General features: G+C 54.8%; 7 protein-coding genes across 7 annotated transcripts; 5 read left to right on the top strand and 2 right to left on the bottom strand.

Annotated features, from left to right (window-relative positions):
- Window positions 1–304: 304 nt before the first annotated feature.
- GUP1 (putative glycerol:H+ symporter (Gup1)) lies at window positions 305–2,386 on the bottom strand (the record flags this gene model as incomplete). The annotated part of the gene is made up of 4 exons (XM_046086963.1): window positions 305–1,309; window positions 1,361–1,936; window positions 2,004–2,071; window positions 2,128–2,386. 4 exons carry the CDS (start codon window positions 2,384–2,386, stop codon window positions 305–307), a joined length of 1,908 nt encoding a protein of 635 aa, XP_045942929.1.
- Window positions 2,387–2,832: 446 nt separating this feature from the next.
- LDX57_005284 (acylphosphatase) lies at window positions 2,833–3,539 on the top strand (the record flags this gene model as incomplete). The annotated part of the gene is made up of 5 exons (XM_046086962.1): window positions 2,833–2,886; window positions 2,954–2,984; window positions 3,088–3,100; window positions 3,169–3,238; window positions 3,360–3,539. 5 exons carry the CDS (start codon window positions 2,833–2,835, stop codon window positions 3,537–3,539), a joined length of 348 nt encoding a protein of 115 aa, XP_045942928.1.
- Window positions 3,540–4,909: 1,370 nt separating this feature from the next.
- On the top strand, window positions 4,910–5,179 carry AOX2_2 (inducible alternative oxidase 2; the record flags this gene model as incomplete). The annotated part of the gene is made up of 1 exon (XM_046086961.1): window positions 4,910–5,179. One exon carries the CDS (start codon window positions 4,910–4,912, stop codon window positions 5,177–5,179), a length of 270 nt encoding a protein of 89 aa, XP_045942927.1.
- Window positions 5,180–5,408: 229 nt separating this feature from the next.
- Window positions 5,409–6,105, top strand: AOX2_1 (alternative oxidase; the record flags this gene model as incomplete). Its single annotated transcript, XM_046086960.1, has 2 exons — window positions 5,409–5,533; window positions 5,595–6,105. The coding sequence occupies 2 exons, from the start codon at window positions 5,409–5,411 to the stop codon at window positions 6,103–6,105; spliced, it is 636 nt and encodes a 211-aa protein (XP_045942926.1).
- A 995-nt stretch (window positions 6,106–7,100) lies between these two features.
- On the top strand, window positions 7,101–8,645 carry LDX57_005281 (uncharacterized protein; the record flags this gene model as incomplete). Its single annotated transcript, XM_046086959.1, has 1 exon — window positions 7,101–8,645. One exon carries the CDS (start codon window positions 7,101–7,103, stop codon window positions 8,643–8,645), a length of 1,545 nt encoding a protein of 514 aa, XP_045942925.1.
- A 1,096-nt stretch (window positions 8,646–9,741) lies between these two features.
- LDX57_005280 (KAR9 family protein) lies at window positions 9,742–13,035 on the top strand (the record flags this gene model as incomplete). The annotated part of the gene is made up of 1 exon (XM_046086958.1): window positions 9,742–13,035. One exon carries the CDS (start codon window positions 9,742–9,744, stop codon window positions 13,033–13,035), a length of 3,294 nt encoding a protein of 1,097 aa, XP_045942924.1.
- Window positions 13,036–13,325: 290 nt separating this feature from the next.
- On the bottom strand, window positions 13,326–14,202 carry LDX57_005279 (GNAT family N-acetyltransferase; the record flags this gene model as incomplete). Its single annotated transcript, XM_046086957.1, has 3 exons — window positions 13,326–13,493; window positions 13,562–13,671; window positions 13,776–14,202. 3 exons carry the CDS (start codon window positions 14,200–14,202, stop codon window positions 13,326–13,328), a joined length of 705 nt encoding a protein of 234 aa, XP_045942923.1.
- Between the last annotated feature and the right edge of the window lie 175 nt (window positions 14,203–14,377).

The following is a 14,377-nucleotide window of genomic DNA, read 5'->3' as shown; positions in this document are numbered from 1 at the left end:
AACCTTCCTCTCGTTCCCAGAAATATCTTTCTCTCGCTGCGCTCGATCCCCGAGGAACTTGCCAGCCTACCGTCAACGGCATGAGGCAAAATCTGCGCGTGGCTTACCACGCCGGATAGAAGGTGAATGAGAGCCATGGTGCACAACAACCCGAAGTCAAGTTCTAGTTAATAGTTTATATACCCCCCTTGCTATACAAACAACATTCATAATGAAGAAACATAATCTCCAACCCATCGAAATAAATATTTCCGATACAAAGCTACTCTATGTATACATACATTCCATCTAGATCATCGATCGATCAAAACTTCAAATAAATCCCCGCACGAGCCTCTTCCTGCCTTATCTCAAACATGACCTGCACGCCCACGAACAGCGCCGCACAAGCAACGACCAGATAGACGATCCCGGAATACGAACCCAGCATCTCGGTCAACAGACCGCGTAGACCGTCCAACCCCAGCGCGAAACCCACCAAGTTCGCGATCATCATCATCAGAATGTTGCCGACGGCGCCGACGCCGCAGATGACGCGGTAAGCGGTCGGACGGGACCGCCAGCGCGAGGCAGGGAAGAGCAACGTGCCGATGACTTCGGGCAGGACGAAAAGCGTGATGAGCCAGCCCCACATGAGGAGACGGAGGTTGATGTCGTGCCAGAGGGCGACGAAGGTGAAGACGACGAGGAAGTTGAAGATCTGGCGGGCTCGGATGTACAAAGCGGAGGCGGGCTTGCTGTTGCTAGATCCTTTGCGGTCGCGGCCTCCACCGCCGCCGAGAGGGATGTAGACGTAGCGCACGATCCAGCGGTTGAAGGAGCGGTGCCAGCCGCGCCAGAAGGCGAAGGCGGAATAGTTGTTGGAGACGCAGCGGACCATGTTCTCGGGTGGGTCGACGCCGTCGATCAGCGCCCAGAGGCGGAATAGGCGCCATGGGATGAGGAGCTTGAGCCAGATGATGTGCAGGTTGAAGTAGCCGAGCATGCTGAGCTGGAAGGGGGAGTAGAGGGACCAGTTGGGAGAGGCTTTGGAGATGGCCACGACGTAGGTGTAATGAAGGACCAACTCCATTGACAGCAGGGTGAGGAAGAAGCGAGTCCCGTAGAGGATGGTGCGGGTTCGGGTGATCGAAGGGGGAGGAAACCTCTGCTGAGAGATATAGTCGTTGAATGTCAAGATGGGGCCGGTCAGATATAGCGGCGCATAGAGTATGTAGGCGACGTAATTGCGGCCATTGAACGCCGAAGGCTCGGCCGGAATGCTAACACGATCACGTTCCGAGAGTGATGCAGGATCAAGCTGCTTCTTCTTATGACTGTCAGATATCGACTTGCTTCGGATGAGACTACTCAAACTTACTTCAATGGGGCTGGCAGCGGGATAATCTAGGCTCCAGTAGTAATCCATGTTGAAGCTGATAAACCGTAGGACCGTGATATTGAAGAGAATTTCCCATCGAGGAATCAACCCTCCAAAGCCATCAATATACCGGGCCCATGACACCAACGGAGCCTCTTGACCTGTCCCATCTGCCGGGGCCACTAATAAAGCAGCGATGCGCTCAAAGGGATAGCCGGCACACAGCTCGTTGGCAAACAGCGTGCTGATGTTGAACACCCACGTAGCTGTAGGGATATACTGCCGAGGGAGCGTTTTCGCTATCTTATAATTGATATACAGGATTGCGAGGACCTTGATCGCAGACACGCCATGAAGAGCGGTTATGAAGATGAAGGCAAAGCCAAAGTCGAAACGGATTCGCTGGTTGAGCCGTGCTTCACCAGCCGCAGCTACATTCGGTCTCGGTGTAGATTCGGCGCCGGAGGAGCTGGTGAATTTCTCGTATACGCGACGGAGCAACGGATGGGCGATCAGCAGCACGAGCAGGTAGGGTATGTTGTCACGAAAAGTAGAGTATTGGGAGTCCGAGTTGTCCTGTTCACGCGCGCGAGAACGTTAGCCAGGGTCCGCCAACATCCAGGGACAGCAACCTCAAGCATACCACTTTCCGACCCGGCACCCAGCCAGGGGACAGCAAGTCGGCGTAGGTCGAATAACTCGGATGGCTTTCTATAGCGCTTGCATCAACACTGCTCGTAAGACCTCGGCATGCGGAGAAGCCATACCCTGGGACACCTCAATGACCGCTTTGAACATCAACGGGACAGCGACCAGGAAAACCAAATAGTAGACGTAGAACTCAGGTGTGCGCCAATTTGACGGTTCAGCACCGTTGGCGATTGCCTGGGCGCGGGCATCTTTGGCCGTAGCAGGTCGCGTGTCAGCGGCCGCCTTCAGCGGAGTCGTGGCGGGAACGGTTAATCTGGTGTCGAGAGTATCGAGAGTGTACAGCTGTCGTAGCCGAGAGAATATCGAGGGAGGCATCTTCAAGCCAGCATGACGGGGCCGAGCTCCTCAGAGAAGCGCGGAGGGGATCAATGCGGAGAGAGTTCAATTAACTCGGGGGTTCGTCGGCTCAGGGGCGGAGACTAGACGATGGCCTAGGTAAGTCGAGGGGCTAATCGACGATACACTCTGACATGCAGTTCATGACACGGCAACACGAAGCTGTATAATGTGTTCTAATTTTAAAATGTCCGAGAAAATCGACTCACGAATCTCTCTATTCAACGATGCTGAATGAATGCCCTCTTGCCCGTTTGGGGAGAGATGACTAAGGCCAACACCCGGTCTGTGATTGGTGCCTGAGGTGCCTGAGCCGCTTATCCCCTTCGGGACGAGCCTTCCCAATCGGGCAACGATCACATGCGCTGAGTCATCCACGTTGCCTCTCGTTGCATCATGAGGCAGTACTTCATCCTCGTCTTCTCATGTCCTCTAAAGTCACCGATTCAGATCTAGAGAACAATATGGCACAGCAAAGGGTAAGGGTCTTTCTCCTCAGATCAGGGGAACCACATCATCTCGGACATTTGTCTAATCGATCCGCAGATTGCATTCAAGGTGCATGGCACTGTACAAGGCGAGTACCTGATCTCGTAGGATCGGAGAATATTGGATGTTCTATATCGTCATACTTTGTCTAGATCTAGAGTGCGGGTACTAATATTAGCATTGTAATTCAGGCGTCGGGTTCCGGTACGTCTTGCGCCTACTTTTTATATATTGTGTCTAAGCGATGGGCGAAAACTTACCTATGTGAACAGCGACTTCACCCAAAAACGAGCCACCCAGTTCGATCTGAAAGGCTGGGTAAAGAACACCAGCTGCGGAAGGGTTCGTATATCTCTCCTTACTCGCCACTTACAAATGAATCACCCCCAGTACTCCGTACACTGTACACACAGCAGCATTCACCCTTGGCGTACACCGAACCCCTACTAACACTCATCTCCAGGTCGAAGGAGAAGCCCAAGGCCCCGACGAGGCGATCCAGAACCTGCTCAAGGAAATCAACAACGGGCCGCGTCTAGCGCACGTAGTCAAAGTGGAGAAGAAGGGGATTGCGCTGCAAGAAGGCGAGAGTCAATTCGGGGTCAAACGGACTTCGGAGTCGGCGTTTGATGCTACGACTTGACTGATTTGGGTTCCGCAGTCGCCGATTGCTTGACTGGGTGGGAATTCACGATAGTATGGATGAGTATACATATGATAATGACTGAATAGGACGAGATTATTTGAGCAGAATAACCGGTGAGCTGGGTTGGTTTAGATTCTTGGGTTGTGATCTGCTCTGAAGGACTTATGAATAAGTAGGGTTGATACATGGACGGAAACCCGTGCTGACCAGACAGAGATCTTATTATAGGCTGTGTAGGCCTCATCCTGACAGTGATAAATGATAATAGATCCTAGAAAGAACTGGACTGCAAAGCCAGGGAGAGAAAGACAACGTCACTTAAGAACAGAAACCCTTGCATACGGAGTAGAGAAGGGTTCGTCGTGCCTTGGTCTCAGGATCTGCAGTTTCTCGGCCGGTTTCATGAACCATATCTCCATAGGCTATGGATAGTCTAGTAGACGGTAGTTCGGGATCTGGTCCACCAAACATGGCGCAGGAAAAGAGAGCCGGGCCTGACGTAAGAATGAACGCTTTTCCAGCAGTCCGGGAAATCATCGTACAGCAGTTTGTAAGAAAAAAAAAAGTCCAAAATAGACCCAGTCCATATGAGTAATACTGAAAGAATCTACGGTGTACATTAAGGTAGAACGTTCACTAGGGAAACCCCGAAAAAACCCAGCAATCCCGAGAAATCATCGGTGTCCCGGGTCTGACTCAGAGTTGCCTCCCGATTCATTCCGCGGTCACCTGCCGCTCCTTCGTGTTTCCTAAATTACACGTCTCGTATTCCTGTGAAATGCGCGAGCTTACACCGATAGCGATGTCGATTCATCGATGGCCATGGGGATAATGGGGAGCGTGTTGGAGTTGCTTCCAGTTCGACGGGGACGATCATGACATCAGGTAACCGGGTGGGAAATTCCCAGATGGCGATTATTGTGGGGGAGGGCCGGCGTGCAGCGACATGCCGGGAGGGAATGCTGTAAGGCCTGAACAGTACCTTACTGAGCAGCCTTCTAGTGGTTCTAGAGTGGTTCCTGTCCGGGAGGAAGTAGGAAGCGGAGGGTCCCTGCCTGAGGATCCGTAGGCAAACCGGGTTTGGCTCTGACTGCTTCTTCGCTGGTTGTCTTTGTTTGGTCCCGGTGTGCTCCCGGTTTTTGCCATAGATCTGATCGATTTTTTTTTCTTAATTCTCGTTCTTTTAATAGAGTGATGTTAGTTTGGTATAAATACGGCAGGAGCCGTGGACGAGGTTGTGGTTGTTCATAGACAACATCATTAAGATTCTTCCTATACAAGATATAGCATCGGCTATACTTCCTTACCTACTTACCTACCTTCATACCAACCACAACAACCTGAACAACTTGGGAACAATTACCAAGATGAATTCCATAACAGCCACGGCGCCTATGCGGGCCGTCCACCTGCCCAAATCCCAGCTACACCTCACGCTGCGAGGGTATACGAGTCTCGTTGCCACGACAGGGCTACGTGGTGGCAGTCCCTTGTACGCCAACCCTCGTCACCACCAGACGAATCCCAAGCGGATGATCTCGTCCACTCCGCACCCGACCAAGATCAAGGAGTTCTTCCCGCCTCCTGAAGCGCCGCATATCAAAGAATTGGAAACGGCCTGGAATCACCCAGTGTAAGCCATTCCCGTGCTCGGTCCTTTTTCTGGTGCCACAGACATGCTGACGATCGGGTAATCACAGTTACACCGAAGACCAGATGAAGCAAGTCACCATTGCCCACCGACAAGCCAAGGACTGGCCCGACTGGGTTGCCTTGGGAACCGTGCGACTGCTGCGATGGGGGATGGACTTGGTCACTGGATACCACCATCCTCCCCCGGGGAGGGAAAACGAGGCCAAGTTCAAGATGACGGAGAAAAAGTGGCTCACCCGTTTTGTGTTCCTGGAGAGTGTGGCGGGGGTGCCGGGGATGGTGGGGGGAATGTTGCGACACTTGAGGAGTTTGCGGCGCATGAAGAGAGACAATGGATGGTGAGTAGACCAACGCGTCGATGCGGACCATATCAGATCCAAGAGGCTGACTAGGATATAGGATCGAGACCCTGCTGGAAGAAGCGTTCAATGAGCGGATGCATTTGCTCACCTTCCTCAAACTCGCCGAGCCCGGATGGTTCATGCGGATGATGGTGCTCGGCGCCCAAGGAGTGTTCTTCAACGGATTCTTCCTCTCCTACTTGATTTCGCCGCGCATTTGCCACCGATTCGTCGGATACTTGGAAGAGGAGGCGGTGATCACCTACACCCGGGCGATCAAGGAGATCGAAGACGGCAAGCTCCCCGAGTGGGAGAAGCTGGACGCCCCCAATATTGCCGTCTCCTATTGGAAAATGCCGGAGGGCCAGCGCAGCATGAAGGACCTCCTTCTCTACGTTCGGGCGGACGAGGCCAAACACCGAGAAGTCAACCACACCCTGGGAAACCTGAAGCAAGGGGCCGATCCCAATCCGTACTCGGCCAAGTACAAGGACATGACCAAGGCGCATCCTGGCAAAGGCATAGAAAATCTGAAACCCACCGGCTGGGAGAGGGAAGATATTATCTGAAGATTGGTATTGATCGGGGATATTTGAGTTTCTTTCTTTTGGGGGATTTTCTGGTCAGCACGGAGTTTCCGAGGTTGTTTCATCGTCGGTTGCTGGTTCAACCCGGTGGGGTTTCCGCATGGGCGCAATTGGGTTTGTATGATTATGAAAATGTACAATAGATGTCAACTCCTCTCGTTTTTGTGTTTATGGTGTTCATGATGTTCATAGTGCATGACTGTATGCATGGTGTGGCCCTTGCATATGACAGTTACTGCTAAGTATGTATAACCTCAAGAATCAACATGAAGAATCCAGAGTCAAATTAAAATGCGGGGCGGCCAGGCACGGGGGGTACGCTAAGCCTGAACCGGGAAAGTGTCCACAAGGCAGTTAAGCGTCAAAAACTCAGGAGTTCAACTGTTCAAGACGTTCTGGACGGACTCCAAGCTCGCCTGGATATCTCGGATCGGAGAGGGGCCTCTAGTCTTATTGACTTGTTCAGGGGCAGGTCCCGGCAGTGTGGAAATTGGAACTCGACAGACACAGAAAGAAAAAGAAACGACGGCCAATTTCTATTAATACCCGTTCTATCCTTAATTAAATCACTTCTTCCGTGATGGCCGACGTGTTGGCAGGCGGACTATCGACCCGCTTCCCCTTTTAGTGGGAAAAAAAGCCCCCCCTTTCGAACCTCCCAAGATTATTCTCGCTCCGTCGATCGATCATTCATTTCCATTTCCATCGGTGACGCATCCCTATTTTGTGCCTCGCCGAAACGGTTATCGAGCCGACGACCACCTGTCCTTTCCTGTCGCGTCGTCGTCCTCCCGATATATCTGATACTTTCTGGCGATATCATCGCGATCTATCTCCTGCGAGAATCTGACCACCCCAAGATCCTTCATTCCTTCCCCTCTTCCTGGCTCCTTTGTCTCCTCTCTCTCTCTTTTCCCCTCCCCCCTCTCTCTCCTCTGTCCGATCAAAACGAGTCAAGGCAATTCATCTCCGCCGTCATGGATGAATCGGTCGAGTCTGAGTTCGCCGCCCCTCCGCACCGTGCGTCGTCACCCTCCCCGTCCATCTGTCCGACACCGGCCATTTCCTCCTGTCCATCACCGGACCGCACCTTTTCGACCTTTTCGACCCTTTCTTCGCTCTCCGCCTCGTCCGCCACCTCTGCCGATGCTCGATCCTCCGTGTCAATCTCGTCGAAACGCCGTGGTTACATTCGGCCCCAGGGGGCCGAATTCGCCGAATCAGCAAAGAACCGGGAGAGCGTGATGAGTCTGGGCAGCATCGCCCACCTGCAGTACTACTTTGCCCGGACCGGTCTGTTGGATGGCAAAGGCGGTCATGCCCGCGAATACAAGAAGAAAAAGAAGAATCCGGAGGAGGAACCTCGGTTATTGATGACCCCTAATGCACGGTTCATCGACGATCTGACGGCCAGCCCCACGAGCGATGCCGGGTTGAGCTCTGCGGAAGAGGACAGCGGCCTGGAGGAGCCCGACGAGATGATGCTGCCTCCCACCGTGAGCACCTATAGTATCAAGACCCACCATATTCCACCGCCCCCCGATTTACCAGCGCTGCGCAAGAACCTGCGGAGAGCGCTGGACAAGGCCGAGAAGAGTATCGAGATTCTTGGATCCCAGAAGGAGCCGCCGCCCGACTTGAACCCTCCGCGCATCAGTCTCTCGCCGGACGGGCTGGCCGACCCTGACGACGAACCGGCGCCTCCTCCCGCGGAGGCTACTCCTCAAGGCTGGGAGGAGATCCGAGGCATGCGCATTCTGGACACGGTCACGCTCGCCATTCGCGCGGCCAAGATCTACTATACCGCTCATGAGCGTCCGGAGCGACTAGCGTCGATCAAAAGTGAGCGCGAGATTCGGCAGGAGCTCTTTAACGTCCTGGAGGTCTTAAAGCGGTGGGCCTCGCGCAATTTCTCCGGCGGACTCCGCGAGGACGAAGAAGCGTCCATTCTCGGGTGGATTGCCAACGTGCGGAATTTGCGGGCCCAAGAAATTCAACTGGAACAACAGGAAGCGGCGGAGCGGCGGACATGGTCGTGGGCCGTCGGCGACTGGACCGGACGAGAGCGCGAACGCGAACAAGCCTTCATGTGCAGTTTGACGAATTCCGACTCTCCTTTGCCCTCGTGGACGGCACCGGACGAGGGACCCCTGCCGAGCGCCATGCTGGACCGGCTGCGAGACGGGCGGGACCTGGTGCGAATCCACAATCAGGCGGTGCGAAAGTCTCAGCGGCCGTTCTGCGAGATCAAATCGTATCACGAAGACGTTGCGAAACCGTACCGACGGGCAGAAAATCTCCGGTTCTGGGTCAAGGCGGCCGAGATCCGATGGGAGACGAAACTGGATGTGGACGTCATGGGCGTGGTGCAAGGGAACAGCGACGAGGCATGGAGGAAATTCGACGCCGCACTGCTAACGTGGTGTCAAGCGGTACGCGAGGAGCTGATCCGTGACTGGCAGGAGATGCCGCGCCGGCCGTCCACTGCAAGGCCTCCTACTCAAGACGGCTTTGACATTTGACCAGCGCGAACAGGACCGTCTGGTTCCGAAGATTGGACCACGTATGATCCGTATTCTTTCTAACTGTCCTGGTTTTACTTCTCTTATTTTGGTTTTCTTTCGAGTTGGTTCTCTTTTCTCCTACTGGCTCTTACGTTTCGTTGTTTGCAGCCCTTCCCTTAGATACCCCCTTACTTGGCTTGAGTCTATCGCATCCCCTTGAGGAGTGGCAGACTGGTTGATTTACTTGGATTTATTTGGTTGACCTGACCTGACCTGATCTGATTTGAACTATTTACTATATCTGATTTCTATTTTATTTGGACGTGAATTGTTGCGCGTCTGTTATTCTTATTTTTATCTTAGTGAAGGGATGATTCCGGATGCGGAAGTCTGTTATGATTGGGCTGGAATTGGGGCCCGGCACGAGCAGATGAGGTGTACATATTCATTACTCGTATTAAACCATATTGACCCAAAGAAGAATGAAGGAGAAATCAATATTCATCCCTACCCAGGCGTAGACGCTTCCAGGGATCGAGACCATCCCCAGGCTAGGAGAGTGACGCTGTAGAAGACGCGCGCCGACAGGGCCAAAGGGCAGGCAGAAAGAAGAAAAAGGAGAAAACGGAGCATCAAGACTGATTGCCTGTTAGTTGTACGACGTCGATCCAGCCGAATTTAATTCGAGACTCGTTGCTCTTTTCTGCCCAACCACCGGATCATGTAACTACGGTGTAGGTAGAATCCACTCATTCTTGTTGTTCACTGCTGAGACTCCACTTTCAGAGAAAAGACACGCAAAGAAAAAGAAGAAAGCAAATCAGTGACCACGGTCTCTAACTCTGTGACTACATACCGAGTGATTAGTGCCTCACGGGCCTCAAAGAAAGGGGCGTCCAGCATTCCGGCGAACCGCCCCGGAGAAGCGTTGGTCAAGCCGACATTCCGCAGCCCACCTTTTCCTGCTCGCTGTCTTTCGCTCACTCGCTCTCCTCCCCCCCTCTTTCTTGCCTAACTCTCAGGCATTTTTTTCTTATTGGATTACTTCACTCATTCTCTGTGCCTTCTTTCTTCCGGCCATAGGGCAGTCGTCTCGCGCATTGCATTCTCCCCCATGCTTGCCATGTTCGCCGGGTCGACTACCTCTGACCCTCCGGATTCCGGTCTCAACACGTCGCAAGAGCTGCAGAACCCAGAGCAACAGCAACAACAACAGTCACCACCAGCACATGAGCCCGAGATCTCCTCGCCTCCTCCGCCCCCTCCTCCTGCTCTGTCCGTCTCCACCCCAGAAGATTCCCTCCCCCGACGCATCAAATCCAAATCCTCCCTACGCAGCGTGCGGAGTTTCGGCAGCAGTCTAAACGACGAAGATCCCTCCGATGAGACGCCCGAACAGCCCGGTTCCGACAAATCCCTCGTTCGTCCGTCTATCCTGCGACGATTATCTCCGGGCCTGGCAGCTCGCGTCAAACTCCTAGACGGCAGTCACAGCAAGAGCGCCACCAATTCTCGCAGCCCCGGCGCCGTGGGCCGCATCCCCGAAGAGCATATTAAAGAGCTGGATACTCTGCACCAGAACCTGTCGGCGTCGATTAAGGTCGAGAAGAAAGGTCGCTCGTGGAATGCTCTGCATTTGATTGGCAAGGACAAGAAACATCAGGGTGGCTCGTCTGACCTCCTGGAAGTCATCGAGCCGGAGTTATTGGACGTGCCGGTGACAGAGTCGTTCGAACGTGAGGCGTTGGACGAACTCACGCTATTGCCGTCGGAAACTGACGCGCAGCTTGTTGAGCACGCCGCCGCTGAATCACCAGTCGCCGAACCGGTCGACGCAGTTCACACTACTACTACGATAGAAACCACCGAGACGCGGAATCCCGTGGAGACCTCACCCGCCCAACCAGAAGCCCAACCCTCACCACCAGCCATGTCGGTCGCAGAACCTTTGCCGGCGTCGACGTTGCCTACGCCCGTCGAAACGATCCCAGAGACGGAGCCGGAGCCGGAGCCTGCCACACAAGAACCGACGGATTTCGAAAAGTACATCCAGAGCACCAGCGAAAAACAATCCGACAACCCCCCGCCTCCTCCTCCCAAAGACTCCCCGCCCGAATCGGATAGCAATTCCGCCTACTTCCGTCCCAGCAGCCTACACCGCGCCGATTCAATCTTCTCCTTCTCGCGAGCCTCCTTCAGCAACCAACTCTCCCAACTCACCTCCATCTCCCTGCCACAGGCCTCGTCGTTAGCGTCGAGCATTGCCGCCATTCCCAACGCGCCATCAGCCGTCAAGTCTCTGACGGGAGCCGCCGATCAGATTCAGATATGGATCAAAAAGGCGACCAGCGTGCTGGAGGGCCTGGACGCGGATGACGACGTGGAGTGGGCGGCCGCCGGAGGACGCGACGGTCTGGACGACGTGGACAACGCCATCACGACTTTTGAGGGCCTGATCAACGTGTACGTGAAAGCGATCGAAGACGTGCAACTCCGACCGGACATCGAAAGCGTGGCGCCCGAAAGTTTGAAGACGATCGTCACGCAAATGGACTTTATCATTCAGCACTGGACGCAGATCAAATCGCGCCTGCGATCCGTGAAGAGCCAGGTGGAGCTGGCCATGGAGTGGGAGGAGCTGTGGAACAACATTCTCGGAGACGTTGGCGCGGAGGTCGGGAACCTCGCCCAGCTGATCTTCCAGATGGAGGAGAAACGGCACTTGGTCATGGAGGGCTCGCAGTCGCCGGGCAGTAACGGAGGTGTCGATATCAACGAACTGGAGACGATCGTGGAGGAAACGCCCGGGGGCGGCAACCGCGCCAGCAAACGACTCAGCGTGGAACCTATCTTCAACGTTCCGCCCACCCTCGACACTCCCATCATCCAGACGCCCCAGGAGGACAACTTCCACGGTGACTTGATCGGTCTGTTCGCCCGTATTCAGCCCCTGCGGGCCTCGTTGGATTTCCTGCCCATGCGCCTGTCCATGTTCCAGTCACGGGCCGAGGCGGTGTTTCCCAGCGCCTGCCAGGATCTCCAGCAGGGCATCGAACGACTGGAAGGGCGTTACAAGATGCTGGAAATGGAAGCCGAGGACCTGCGCAAGGAGCTCAGCGAGGACCGGTGGATTCTGGTGTTCCGCAACGCCGGTGGACAGGCGCAGAAGATGTTCCAATCCGTGGAGCGCAGCATCGCCAAACTGCAGGAGGCGCTGGAGTCGGGAGCCGTGTACAACAATCCCGCCGGGCTGGCCAAGCGCATCGAAAGCTACGAGGCTAAGAAACAGCATTACGTGGCGGCGATCGAGCGTGTGGTCTCGATCATTCAGAAGGGGGTCAAGGACCGCCTGACCCTGAACGGGGAAACTCTGACGCTCTTGTCGGATATGACGTCCAAGCTGGATGCGCTGAAGGCGAGTATCAAAGTTATGGACGCCTCGTTGGAGGACGTGCACGTCGCCCGGAGCCAGCAGCTGCGCGACTCGATCTCGAGCATCGTGACGATGGACAGCCCGGCGACTGGCAGCGTGGTCGATACGCCGGGCAGCTCGCCTGCCTCGTCGGTGGTGATGACGCCGGCCAACCCGCGCAAGGGAGCGTCGACGCCGCTAGGGTCCAGTCGACGGGGCAGCTCCGTCAGCTCGGCGGCTCGCACGACCATGTCCAAGGTTCGTCGCTACTCTGGACTCCCCCAGGCTACGTCCACGTTGACGGGGAAGAAGTCGGCGCTTCCCAAGCCCTCGTTTGGATCTCCCACGAAGACGAATGGCTCAACCACTAAGACGAATGGCTCGACCACGCCGACTCCTGTGGGTCGCAAACCGGTGGCGCGTCCTGCGGCACCTCCCATCCCCAACCGTCCGCGATGGAACATCGCCACGAACACCAACGATCTGGACCAGTACAAGCCGACTCCATTTCGGAAATCCTCTGCCCCTAACACCACCAACGGGCGCACCCCGCGGCCCTCCTCCACGCTCCCCTTCTCCCGGTCAACGCGACGGGATCTCTCCGCCTCTCCGGCGCCCTCGGCCGGTCGATCTGCCAGCCGCGTTTCTAGCCGGCTTACATCGCGCAGCCCGGTGCCTCCGCCGTCTCCTTCTCCCGGCTCTTCTCTTCTGGATCCTCCGCCGTATAGCAAGCTGCGACGACCGGCAGGTGCAGAACACCTGGTCAACACGCCGCGCAACCGGCAAAGCTTTGCCGGCACGCCCTTCAACCGCAGCGTCTCGCAGCAGTATAGCAACGGGCTGCTCAGTCCGACCAAGGCTGATCGTCCAGGTACCGCCCTGGGTCATTCGGGCAGTCGTCGCATCAGCCTACTTCCTCTGCCTAAGGGCCGTTCCGGACGCGACAGCGCTGCGGAGAATCGTGGCAAACTTGCTGAGCGGCCGCGGTGGCGGTAGTTTCTTTTGAACTTGTATTTGCATTTCCGGCCGTGTTCTTTTGATTCTGTTTCCGTTCTTACTACATTGCATGCATGTATTATCAGCATCCGGGATTTGAGGAGTCATATACCAAGTCGTTTGCAGGACAGATTGCGCTTGATTCCCCACTCGCATTGTGATTAGCGTTCTTGTTTGATTTGTGTATGTTTTTAGGGTCTATGGAATCTATATCATGGAGTTAATTTACAGTCTCTCTCTCTGTGTCTCTTATCCACAACTCTCTTTCTGGTTAGAGAAATGAAACCAGATCATACCAATTCCTTCCCAATGATCAACGCATCCACCAGGTCTGGGCTGTTCGCTAGTCGCGCCGCCCCAGGCACTCGTCCGATGATCTTGAAACCCAGCCTTTCCCAGATCTTGACGGAGGCGACATTGTTCTCGAAGACGAGGTTGAATACGGAATATTTGTAGCCCTGTCAGCTTGTTAGACACGAGTTCTGATGTAAGGCGGAGAGTGGGTTAAGGTGAAAAGGGGGATTACCAGCTTCGGCGCATATTCTAGGTACGTCTCGCCCATTACGATGCCCACGCCTCGACCGCGCGCTGCGGCTGTTGTTAGGAATCCGGCGTTGCAGACGTGCGAACAGCGGCCTACCGTCAGGGAATCAGATATTAGCATCATTCTTTACTCTTTACTCCCATGCCTACAGCCCCCCAAACCACCAATATGGAAACGAAAAAGGAAGGATACATACCCGGATAATTCGGCTTGATATAAAACGTCCCCAGGCAATCCCTCTCCCAATCCCTCTCCTCCTGACCCTGTAACCATCTCCCTTGCTCCCCATCCCCACTCCCATTCCCCCCATTCCCCCCAGGACCCTCACGATCGATGACAGCCACAACCGCAAAAGTCCCAAACCAATACCCGGCAAACGCCTCGTACCCCATCCCCTCCTCCATCGGATACGTCGCGCCGCGCGCAATCTCCTCGCTGAATTCGCGGTGCAGGACCTTCACGAGCGAGGCTGGGAGGGAGGATGCGCCGTGCGCGACGGGGTAGAGGGTTACGCGGGTGGAGTCTTTTAGGGTTTTGGTGATGGGCGTGAGCGTGGGTGAGGTTGTTGATGCGGTGGGTGGGGGTGGGATGTAGGTTGTGGGGTCTTCGAGGAGGGAGGGCATTTTTTTTTTTTTTCCTTTTGATTTCTTTCTTTCTCTTGTTCTTGGAGTGGGGGTGTGGCAATTGGATGGTAGTGTCAGTATGGAAAGGTATGAAGTTGCGGGGTGGAATGGAATTAAAAGTGATGTAGTAGATTAGTCATGCATGCCATAGGGCGCGCTACTCTTATGGTTCGGT

This window comes from Aspergillus melleus (assembly GCF_016097325.1).
Source record: "Aspergillus melleus strain CBS 546.65 chromosome Unknown contig3, whole genome shotgun sequence".
NCBI classification, from domain to species: Eukaryota; Fungi; Ascomycota; class Eurotiomycetes; order Eurotiales; family Aspergillaceae; genus Aspergillus; species Aspergillus melleus.
The sequence above is the reverse complement of the archived record's forward strand: the minus strand, read 5'-3'. Positions and strand labels throughout refer to the sequence as shown.